The sequence below is a fragment of the Danio aesculapii genome, chromosome 5, assembly GCF_903798145.1.
Source record: "Danio aesculapii chromosome 5, fDanAes4.1, whole genome shotgun sequence".
In the NCBI taxonomy this organism is placed as follows: Eukaryota; Metazoa; Chordata; class Actinopteri; order Cypriniformes; family Danionidae; genus Danio; species Danio aesculapii.
In genome coordinates, this window is record NC_079439.1 from 13,362,669 (window position 1) to 13,374,912 (window position 12,244).

Below are 12,244 nucleotides of genomic sequence, written 5' to 3' on the forward strand. Positions count from 1 at the left end.
TTGAAGTTTGTCACTTCCACCTAAGTGGATCAACAGTTTTATTCACAACACCTCATACTTCAGTTTCTCATCAAATCAAGACCAATCAAATGATCTCTAGTATCTGACGTGTCCTGCCCCCTTCAAGACGCATTTCACTTGATGCGTTTGAGCTCCATCACTCTCACTGACAGAGCTGTAATAAAAAAAAACAGCCAATAGAGTTTTGTTTTAAGTGGAGAATCTACTATGTCCCACCCTCTCTTTAACCCCCTCAAACTGATAGAACTAAATGACCCTTTTATCTTATTTAAGGTGTGAGCCTTTTAAGTTCTCAATGTGTTTAAGCCAAATGACAGCTGAAACATCTGATAAGAGGGTTCTGTTGAGCCTCGTAAACACAGAATGGTTTGTTTGATGCTAGTATAAAGTCAAAGCCTGTACTTTGTGTTAAGTTACTTGAAGGCCGATGAGTTAACATCACTAGTAAGGAACTGCACTATTCATTGTCTTCAATAAAGTCTTCTCCCCGTAAGAACTTTGGTCAGCTTACTTATTTTATGTATTAAAGTAATCTAATACATTGTCGAGCCACCCAAGAATGGTTAAGCAAAATCTAACATGCTTCAGCTAAAATTGTCAAACATCTAAAAAAAACTGCACATTTCAGGACCTTTAACCAACACCCATCTTTGCTTTTAAAGATTTTTAAAGGACAATTTAAAAAAAATACTTGATCCACTTCAACTGTTGACTACTATATCATTACAGCTTGATTACTACAATTTCTTGTGTTATGAGCTGCCTCATAATCTGTTCATACTGTAGCTTTAGACTTCAGCTGATGACTTTTGCAGGTCACATTAGAGCGGTGGTGAAAAAAAATCATACAAGGAATTCAGCAATGATTCTGAGATTTTCAAAATGCATCGCCTTGAATCACTTCTGAGCTCAGTTTTAGCAGCAGATGATGTGTTTTTAAACTTTTTGACCTTTGATTGATAATATTTTCTTTTTTGTAGGTTTTTCTTTCTATTAAGGGTATTTACTATCAGGCAGAGGTTCTGGGACAGACCGTCACATGGATCGTACCATATCAGTTTGCCCATAATGTAAGTATAAAATATTTTTAAAAACATTTTTGTGGATTTTTCAGTATATATTCAGTCAATGACCTATGGGTAAGACCTTCGTTTAACGTCATTTTCCACAGGAATCGCTAAACATTGATGCCGCTTTGTAGCATACCAAGAATACAGGCTATTATTCTGTTATTAGTACTAGTTTGGGTGGCTCAGGTTTTGTGTATTTCTGTCTTTTTATATATTTACATATTCACTATCATTTTGAGGACATGTTCTCTTTATGTGGATAATTTTAGATACCAGTTATCAAAAACCCAATAAAAAATCAAACCCAAACAATTCACACCCTACACATCTGCTGTTAACTAACTTATGGTAACATGTACAGCATCTCTAATGACTATTGTTATTTAATCACTGGTCATGGATCATTATCAATATTTCAGATGCTGTAGTCCTTCTATTGATTATTTCATGATGACTATTAAATTGAACATACTCATCTTGTTCCTGTTTTTTGTTCTCAGCACCCTACAGATGTGGACTACAGAGTTATGGCCACATTCACAGAGCTCTACACAACGCTGCTCGGTTTTGTCAACTTCCGTCTTTACCAGACTCTCAACCTTGTCTACCCGCCCAAGGTATAACTCACAAAATGTGTGAATGTGTTTATATTGTAAGGGGTCATAAACTGGAAAAACAAAAATCACTTGATCTTTCGACATATGAAAGTTTGTTGTACTATTAAAACATCCTGTAAATACTCAAAACGTTCTCATTTGTCTAAAAACATATCGTATCAAAGCAAATCTGCCAAAACGACAGGTTGTGGATTGTTGCACTTTATTATCTAATAGTGTGTCTAAATTAATCCTCATCGGAAGATCAATGATAAAGCTGGGCATATAATCAGGGAAGGGAAGCACGGTTCTGTAATCAGTAGTAAAACTCCATCTGAAGGTTAGAGGGCGCTCCTGTACACACCAAATACACCATGAAGAAGAAACCCAGTAAATTCCCATAGCTTTGCATTATAAACAGAAGATTTAAACTGCTTCCACTGATTCAGTGTGACTAATAAAACTAGACTGTGGAATCATCTCACAGACGAATTTATTTCAAACACTGGACTGAAGTTATGAATGAGTTTTGAGTTAAAAAATTTTTGTCATGTCAATTTGTTGTTTTCACATGCTTTCAGATGTAGCAGCATTGACTGCACAGAGCCACAGTTCACTGGGAAGCTATGCAAGCAGCTGTTATCACAGAACAATTATATCGATATAATTTAGGGATGGCCAGATCCGATCACGTGATCGGAAATCGGGGCGCGATCACACAGTTTCAGACTTGACGTTCGGACTCGAATGTTACTTCTTGATCAGGACTCGAATATTGATGTGTATATATATGTTCTCAAAAATTTTTACCACATCTATAGTTATGCGGTGGCACAGAGTTAGACCTCTTTCTTGACCTCACACAGAAACAGCAATGCGTGCGTCATGACATCACTTTGTTGCAGAGACTCTATTGGTTAAATGCCGGAAAACACGGAAGCGGCTTGAAGCAGAAAGCGCGAGTGTCTGCGGTCTAGAGGTATTATTAAGTTGATGACAACAACATTACCATAGCAAACTGTGAGATACGTAAACTTGGGATTGCCTGCCGGGTATTTTAAGTTGAGGTACTGTTTGTTTTTATATTAGATTTTTTTTTTATTTACTGTTGCACTAACCTCTTAGGGCCAAGCTGTTTTTTTACATGCATTTTTTATTTCTCTTTGCTATTTGGGCTTATTGAAACCTAATTAGAATAAAACCTAAGTATCATCTTTTGATATGATGTACTTTTTAGAGAAAAATTATGTCCATATATGTGCTCACGGTCCGAATTTCCATAAAACACCTTTGTGTAATAGAATGAAAAATTTTTTATTTCTGCCTTGAACACAGCAGTTTTTTAATACATTAATAACACATACACACATATTTTTAAACATGTTTTGACAATGCTTTTTGACTATGTTTTAAAAACTTTTTTTTTTTGCCCATTTTGGACAGTTAAAAATAGTTGCATTTCATATGCTGCAAAAGAGTTGCTGGATGACACTGTATATCTTTAACAAAATATAAAACATTCAAAGTATTTTAAATAGCCACTTCAGAGCAAAAATGTGCTGTCCACGTATGTGGCCACTAAGCCCTAGGAGGCTAAGGTCCAAAAGTGAAGAATTTATATTATTTATTACTTGATTGTTCAAGCTACCTCGCAGAAGTGCTTTGTTTGTTTACACAGTTGTTGAATGTTAAAATAAGCTGAATTATCTGTTTCTTCGCTCTTCTTTATCCTTTTTTAATGTATTTTAGAAGTATCGGATCGGGTTTCCGTATTGGTAGATACTCAAAATCAAATGACTCTGACACGAGGGCAATAAAAACATGATCGGGACATCCCTAATATCATTATCGTCCGATTAAATAAATTTTGATCTTGAACATGATTTTGCGAAGCTTTTCAGTGAACTACGACTCTGTTTATTTAATGCTAGTTTACCAGATCCAGCTTTGCTGACAAAATACGCATGGAAATCGCCTTTGATTAATCACCCGAGCCATCAATGAATACAGTGTCTGTTTAGCTCAGCCCACTGATTTATACTGTAGTCTGAAAATTAGAGAGCTAATCGCAGATCTGTGTAAGAAGCAAAATGATAAAAACAAAGCAATGAAAGCTCTTTGTGCATTGCTTACTGATATCAGTATTAGGAAAGAGTGGATAAACTTTTATTTTTAAAAATAATTTCATTTTATTAATTTTTTTTAGGTTCCAGACATTTTACAATGTATTCATTTCAAAACAAACTACAATTTACTGCTGGATGTGCTGGAAGGTTGAGCTAAAAAGGCAATGCTGTGCCATGTATATTGGATCTAACATTTAAGGGATAATTCACCCAAAAAATGAAAATGTACTCATTATTTTCTCTCCCTTGTGTGGTTTCAAACATTTCTAAGTTTCTTTTTTTTCTGTTGAATGCTAAAAAAATGTTTAACCATTGACTTCCATAGTAGAAAAAACAAGTACCAAGGAAGTCAATACTTAACAGTTTAAAAATATCGTCTATTGTGTTCAACAGAAGAAAGTCAAACAGTTTTGGAACAAGTAAAGGCTGAGTAAATGATTACAGAAGTTTCATTTTTGGGTGAACTATCCCTTTAATGTTACAGTAACTGTTGTTTTTATAGATCTTCTGATATGTTAGCAGGATTAAATTATGACCATTAAAAAATCTATTACTTCTACATTTTAATGCTTTTTAAATCCACAAAAGCATTAGTAGACCTCAGAGACCGGAACAAAATAAACAACAAATGAGCTTCATGATCCATTTGAATGCCTTTATACTATGCAGTTGCCAAAAAAATCCAACTGGGAACTGAATTTCTTCTTTTTTCCTGTTGTATGTCAGCTTGATGGACAAGGAGAGATGAGTCTCAAAGCAGAGTTTGAAGAAGATTACGCCCTGGAATCAGAAAGCTACACTGAGGTACAGGTTGATTTCTTTTCAATAACTTGTGTCAGATATAATGGTGTGTTTTAATGACGTGTCTGTTGGCATGTGTCTGCAGAAACTGTCAGCGTTGAGTGCCAGTCTGGCTCGTATGGTGGCATCCGTGGAGGAGGAGGAGGCAGAGCTGGACCACTTTCCTACTGAAGGGGTGAGCGAGCGAGAGACTGACTGACCATTGTGTTTATCATCAACACCCACATTGACTCACAAAAAAATACCTGCGGAGAATAGACATGAGCTGATTCTGACGATATAATAACCTTGGATAAAAAGTAAATATTATATAAAGTAAAGCCACTGCACTGTTTAGGTCCAAAGCTTGCTCAGATGTTGGAGTATAAGCGATTTAGTTTATATATATATATAGATAGATAGATAGATAGATAGATAGATGGATAGATGGATAGATGGATAGATGGATAGATGGATAGATGGATAGATGGATAGATAGATAGATGGATAGATAGATAGATAGATAGATAGAATGAATGAATGAATGAATGAATGAATGTTGAGTCATGGGCTGACCAGTAGCTCTTGATGTGTATGGTCCTTTGCTGCTGGAGATACTGTTAGATAATTAGTTAACAAAAAAGTGTACATATACCACAGGAATAAAATTACAGAAATCTTTTGAGGTTTTATAACCGTGACTTTTCCAAACTGCAGAAAACTGGTTATCATCCCATGCCTAGTGGAGAATGCAGGAAATAACTGTAAGACATTCTGTCAGGGTGTCCGCAAGGTCTTAAAGTCTTAGTGTCTAAAATACCAAAAACAAAATTTTAAACAAAGTCTGAAATTCACTGAAATATTGGGTTGAAGGTCTTAAATAATTTTAAACTGGTCTTCATTTTCCTATGTCCTGGAAAAGTTACCCTATTGGGCCCACCCAATCACCAATAAACTGTCTCAGAACCTTTTTTTATTATATGTTTATTTCTTTATTGCAAAGAGATGCAGTTAACAACAATTGTTAGACATTTTTACTGCAAACTCTCCAAATTAAATTCCCTAATCAGCGAAAGAAAACTAAAGCAACAAATCCCTTTACATTGTCGTCCATTAATTCAAAAACTATTAACAGAAGTAACCTGCCCATGAGAAAAAAATAATTAATGTTTAGCCTTGTATAAGTATAAAATTTCTTTCACAATGATCTTAAAAGTGTCTTAAAGGGCTCTTAGGTTTCCCTTTTTCCAGATTTAAGATAGGCCTTTTGTGTCTCCAGAATGTTTCTGTTTTTTTTTATATTATACCTTTTATAAGATTCTATTTTATACCATTTTGCATCAGGTAGCGGTTTGTTGTACTTCGCCTTTAAGGCTAGTCCTCCCCACCCACCGTTTCTGCGTGTCTTTCTGTGTGCCTTAATCTTTTTCCTCTGTTGTGTCAGACAACAGACAGACTAATAGGAAGAAGATCTCAGCATTTGTGAGAAATATGACAGTAAGAATTTTACACACAACACAATATTGTGTCAAAGTTCACGCACACACACAGATATACATACACACCGCAGACACACGCACACAAACAGACAACTTGTGCGTTTAGCTTTGCACTCTTTTTTTTTCACGCATATGTGACAGGATACAGGTTAATATCCACTGCTATATGAATATCTGTTATGTTAATGTACAAAATAAACCTGATTCAACGTCCACAAACCAGGATTGAAGCGTCTTTTATAATTGTTCTGACACGCGGCTGTGCTGATGAAGTAAATATCTGTAGTTCATTACACACATGCTCTGTTTTAAAACATTTTAAACTTGTAAAACTCACTCTTGATCACATTTGATGATCACAGAGAGCTGAACACACCTTTTATTCCCGGATGCTTTGCGCACGTCCTATCTTGTTGATTTGATTATATACGTGACTACCGGGACATGTTAATACGCAGCTGTCAATCAATTCGGTGGGCAGGGGAACGCACTTCTACGTCAAGTTGCGGTCGGTCTGTAAACCGCTCCAATTGGGTCACCGTTTTATGTTGTTATGTTGTTAAAAAACAAGGACTGGGTGTGTTTATATCACCCCAATATGACGGTCCTTACACTATACTTACACATGTCTGTCCAAACAGCTTGAAAAGTAGATTTTTCACCATAGGTGTCCTTTAAATTTGACTTGAAGAAACCTGCAGAAAACCTCTCTGTGGTTAATGCCAGGAAAATGGCCACAAAGCCATTTAAGCATGGTTGTTTGGGCATGGTTATAGAATTGTTGTTGTTTGACTTCATCATGACTTGGCAAAATAACTGCAGTAATGCAATAAAAAATAAGAGTGTTAAAAAGATAAAGATTATTAAGATAAAGATGATGATGATTATTATTATTATTATTATTAATTTGTATTATTTAAATTACCTTATTTGCTATTTTTATTACTTCAACTGTGCTTATTCAGAAATGGAATTAATCAGTAATACACTTGATATTAATTAAGTTGACAGTAATTAAGTTGATATTAATATTATATTAATAATTAAATAATTATTATTTATTACAATCTTTATTAGGACTATATAAACATGATGCTGCTACTGATTAAAATAATATTCTCATGTGTTGTTGGTATGGTTATTTTTTAATAATAATTATAATGACTGTTAATACATTATTATTATTATTATTATTATTATGTCCTGTAAAAATACTGTAGCATGTCTTGAATTATGAAAATACCATGGTATGTGAATATGATGCATATGGCAGTTAATAATAAATAGTGAACACAATAAAGTTATACTTTCATACAAAAATGGAAGACATGAAAACATGGTAAAAGTCTACCGATTGTCAGGTTAAGGGGATAGTTCACCCTAAAATCAGTTTGAGTTTCTTTCTTCTGTCGTATACAAAAGAAGATATTTTGAAGAATGTTGGAAACCGGTAACTATTGACTTCCATAGTACTTGGTTCAACAGAAGAAAGAAGATGAGTGGGGTAAGTGAGTAAGGGATGAGTGAGTAAATGATGAAAGTTTAAATTTTTGGGTGAACTATCCCTTCAATAAATAAAACAGTAATGATGATAATTATGGATATAAATTTTTATGTTGATATTTCATATAATAATGTTTTGCTTTATTTCTCCATGTCCTGTAATAATACTGTAGTACATCTTGAATTATAAGAAAATACCATAGCTTATGAATATGGTGTAAATGACCGTTAATAATAAATAGTGAACACAAGATACTTTTAGACAAGAATGGTTAAAAGTCTTAATGATTAAAGCAGGGGTCTCAAGCTCATATTGGTGGTGGGCCTTATCAGTGACTGACAATTCATAGTAGGGCCGTTTTAACATTCAACCACAAGAAAAAAGTGGAAACATGATGTAATTAACGCACTCAGACATTTTTGCCCAGAGATTCAAAGCTCTTTCTTTTTGTTTCTTGTTGTACATATTGAAGGGGGAGTTTATATTGCTATGAAAATTCTACAATTTAATAATAGGCAATAATAATAATAATAATTATGTCTCTATCAGTTGTTGCTTAACCAAAAGTTTAACAGGTAGCGTAAGACAGGAGAAAAGAGTTTGGCTAACTTTGTTGACTTGCTGGCAATTGTTCTTCCTAATATCATTCTTTTTTGTAAAACTACAACAAAGAGCAGAAAAGTGTGTATGTTTTTGTTTGAACATGTTCAATTTAGCCAGCAGTAAAATTTTACTAATGCACATTTTTATACAATTCTTAATATGCGAATTAGGAAAATCTATTAATGAGACCACCTGAATCGAATATTAGCAAAGTGATCATATTTACACCACCAGCATAACAGGTACGCCATAGAGATGTGTTTGTACAACAAAATAAAGGTGTTATAAAACTGATTATAATCAAATGACCTTTGAATATTTACAAAAATAGAGCTTTAGTAAAAATAGAGCACTTACGGACATATATTTCAACGTTTAAATCACCCCCAGAAATAATCTGCATGTGCGTTACTCTCTCACTGAGAGAAACCGAAAGTAACCCGAATATATAATACAGAACTTTAAATGTCCAGAAGGTGGGGGTCAGAACCACAAGTATATGCGACTGCACAACAAAGATAGTGGCTGCTTCAGAAACTGCATACTTCCATACTATACAGTATGCTAAAATCAGTATGCGAGCCGAGTAGTATGTCCGAATTCATAGAATTCGAAAATCAGCATGCGAGAAGTACCTGGATGACCTACTACTTCCGGCGAGATTCTGAAGTGTGCATCCCATGCACGCTGCACTAAGAAGATATTTTGAAGAATGTTGGAAACCGGTAACCATTGACTTACATAGTATTTGATTTTCTCCAAAGAATTTTCTTTTGAGTTCAACAGAAGAAAGAAACTTGGTTGAACTATCCCTTTACCTTAATCTTTAGACTTTTACCATGTTTTCATGTCTCCCATTTCTGTTTTTGAACAAGGGAATAGTGATTAAATGATGACAATTGAATTTTTGGGTGAACTATCCCTTTAATGCCAAATACAGTTACTATGATAATCTGGATATCAGTTTTCATCAAATTCTCCTCAGTGTGGTTGACAGGATCTCTCTTTTCTAATGAACTTAAAAATCTCCATAATTAATGCAGACATGTGACTTAACAATAACTCTCCAAGCGATGTCAAGTTCACCCAAGGAAAGTGTCACAAGGTGGCTGTTATTGAGGCGCTGAAGCATTTAACCAGAGGTTTGATTAATTGTTGTTTTGGACTGACCTCACATCCTGGTGTTTCTGTTCACTGAGGGAGCCTGTAACTGTGGCGACGGGGCGAAGGTGTTAAAAAACAGACTGATGAAACCTCTGCGACTGTAACCGACCTTTGTCCTTGATATTTAATGCAGCTTTTATAGAGCTTTATTTGTGTGTGCGCAGGAGGATCAGGAGAAAATGGAGGTGAGGGAGAAGATGGAGCAGCAGCAGAGCAAACAGAAGAAACTCTTCGAAGGCCTCAAGTTTTTCCTAAACAGAGAAGTTCCCAGGGAATCGCTGGCGTTTGTGATCAGGTGAAGAAGTGTGACGTACAGGCTCATTTTAATTACACACCATTTCATTTTAATAACACTTTCCTTTAATATGATGCGGTTTTTGTTTTTTTCAAAGCCAGTTAAGACTCAAATCCCATGTACTTTAGAAACTGATATTTTGGGATAATCTTAAAGTGAAATGTATTGATTTGTCCCAATAAATAATATTAATTTAAATAACCAATAACACAGTTTTACACCACTACAACATTTTTCTTTTTATTAGGAAAAAGAAACTTAATTTTCTAATACTGTGATGTGCAGGAAGTGACACTAGCTTTACTGCGTAATGGGAGCATGAATTCCTAACATGTAAAAAAAAAAAAAATAAATAAATTATATATATATATATATATATATATATATATATATATATATATATATATATATATATATATATATATATATATATATATATATATATAGATTCAAGTCAGTGTTATTGATATCACTGACATATTTTATATAATTTTATCAATTTAATTTAAAAATATCAACTAAGTTTTATAAATAAAAAATACATAATATATTTAATTATATAATGTTTAATTAATTTAATTAAATGAATAAAATGTAAATAAGTTATATTTGGCGAACATTATCAACGATAAAAAAATAAAATAAAGCAAGTCAGTGTTTTTTTCATATAATTAATATACTATTATCATTACTGTAAATATTTAACTTGTGTTTTTTATTTTGAATAATTTTGCATATTTTTAAATGTTTCTGTCAATTTTTTATGTCAACATACTGTTTTAGTTTTAGCTATTTGACAAAGAAGAAAGAAATGACAATTATTTGGAGCAATTTATTTTTAAATCTACAGTTGAAGTCAGAATTATTAGCCCCCCTTTGAATTTTTTTTCTTATTTTTATATTTCCCAAATGATGTTTAACAGAGCAAGGACATTTTCACAGTATGTCTGATAATATTTTGTCTTCTGGAGAAAGTCTTATTTGTTTTATTTCGGCTGGAATAAAAGCAGCTTTTAAATTTTTAAAATCATTTTAAGGTCAATATTATTAGCCCCTTTAAGCTATATATTTTTCGATAGTCTACAGAACAAACCATCGTTATACAATAACTTGCCTAATTACCCTAACCTGCCTAGTTAACCTAATTAACCTAGTTAAGCCTTTAAATGTCACTTTAAGCTGTATAGAAGTGTCTTGGAAAAATGTCTAGTAAAATATTATTTACTGTCGTCATAGAAATGTTGAAAACATCATCAGAAATTGGGGAAAAAAATAAACGGGGGCTAATAATTCTGACTTACTCTGTATATTTAATTTCAATTGATTTCAAGTGATTCTATTATCACTATTATTTAAGTTAATGACAACTGCTCTGCCATTTAAATGCTGCTCTGCTTTTTAAACACATTAAAATAACACCATGAAGCTGCACTTTTGTCAGTATATATGAACATGTCATATAGGGCTGCACGCAATCTGATATTGCAATATAAATTTTTTTTGCAATTAAATATTGCCAGTTTGCTATTTGACAGTTTTTTAACAGTATTAAAGTTGAGAGAAATGCCAAATATTCTTATTTTGCTCTCTCGTTACTAGTCCAAATATTTTTAAAAAACTTAGACGAAGTAAAAATGTTGTTTTGATTTTACCATCAGAAAAATAAGTCAAAATTAAGAGTTTTTCCTTAAAACAAGCTAAATTTTCTGCCAATGTGGTGAGTAAAATAATCTTGTTTTCGCTTTGAAATGTGGAAATTTGGACTAGAAATGAGAAAAATTAAAGTAAGAAAAACATTTTTGTTTTGTATAACTTCTGTATAGATAAAGTATAGTTTTAGACAATTAAGTATAGTTAGTTAAAGTAAAAAGTATAGTTAAATACAATGAATCTTTGTTACACCTCCAAACATCATAAAGTTTTGTGCGCAAATGTTTTGAAATGCTCAGTTACATGTATGCCTTAAAAACCACACATGCAAATGATAAACCTTCACTGTATTATGGTTAAACTTAGCTGTGAGCCTGTAAATCCTGTGTTCTGTGGCTACTGGTCAACTATAATTCAGACTCAACATTCTATATCTTGCGATGTGACTATTGAGTATGCGCACGTAGTGATATCGGTACTGAAATGAAATATTGTGCAGCTCTAATGTCATATGTTGTACAGGTGTTTTGGTGGAGAGGTGTCTTGGGATAAATCCCTGTGCATCGGCAGCACATATGAAGCCACAGATGAAACCATCACGCATCACATTGTGGACAGACCCAGCATGGACAAACAGTATATCAACAGGTCTGAAACCAACTCTGATCATGTATAGTAGCTGTGTTTATTGTAGTCTGTGTGTTTACTGGATTCTGTGTTTACAGTTACTTAGTCTTTGTGTTTTATGTATGTTTACCGCAAGACCACCGTAAACATGAAGTAAACAGAGACCACCGTAAACACAGAGACTACAGTAAACGGAGACTTGTTTACTATGGTCTCTGTGTTTGCTGTGTTTACTGTAGTCTCTGTTTACTGTGTGTTTACTGTAGTTTGTGTACAATGTTTACTGAGAGACTACAGTAAACATACAGT

General features: G+C 33.5%; 1 protein-coding gene across 1 annotated transcript in view; it reads left to right on the forward strand.

Moving 5' to 3' along the window:
• Positions 1-12,244, forward strand: part of pes (pescadillo) — a 41,463-nt gene that overhangs the window by 18,149 nt on the left and 11,070 nt on the right. Inside the window, exons 6-11 of the mRNA XM_056457404.1 lie at positions 1,002-1,091; positions 1,592-1,708; positions 4,540-4,617; positions 4,700-4,789; positions 9,528-9,658; positions 11,831-11,956. Of these exons, the coding sequence (XP_056313379.1) occupies positions 1,002-1,091; positions 1,592-1,708; positions 4,540-4,617; positions 4,700-4,789; positions 9,528-9,658; positions 11,831-11,956 (632 nt within the window). The remainder of the gene's footprint in view (positions 1-1,001; positions 1,092-1,591; positions 1,709-4,539; positions 4,618-4,699; positions 4,790-9,527; positions 9,659-11,830; positions 11,957-12,244) is intronic.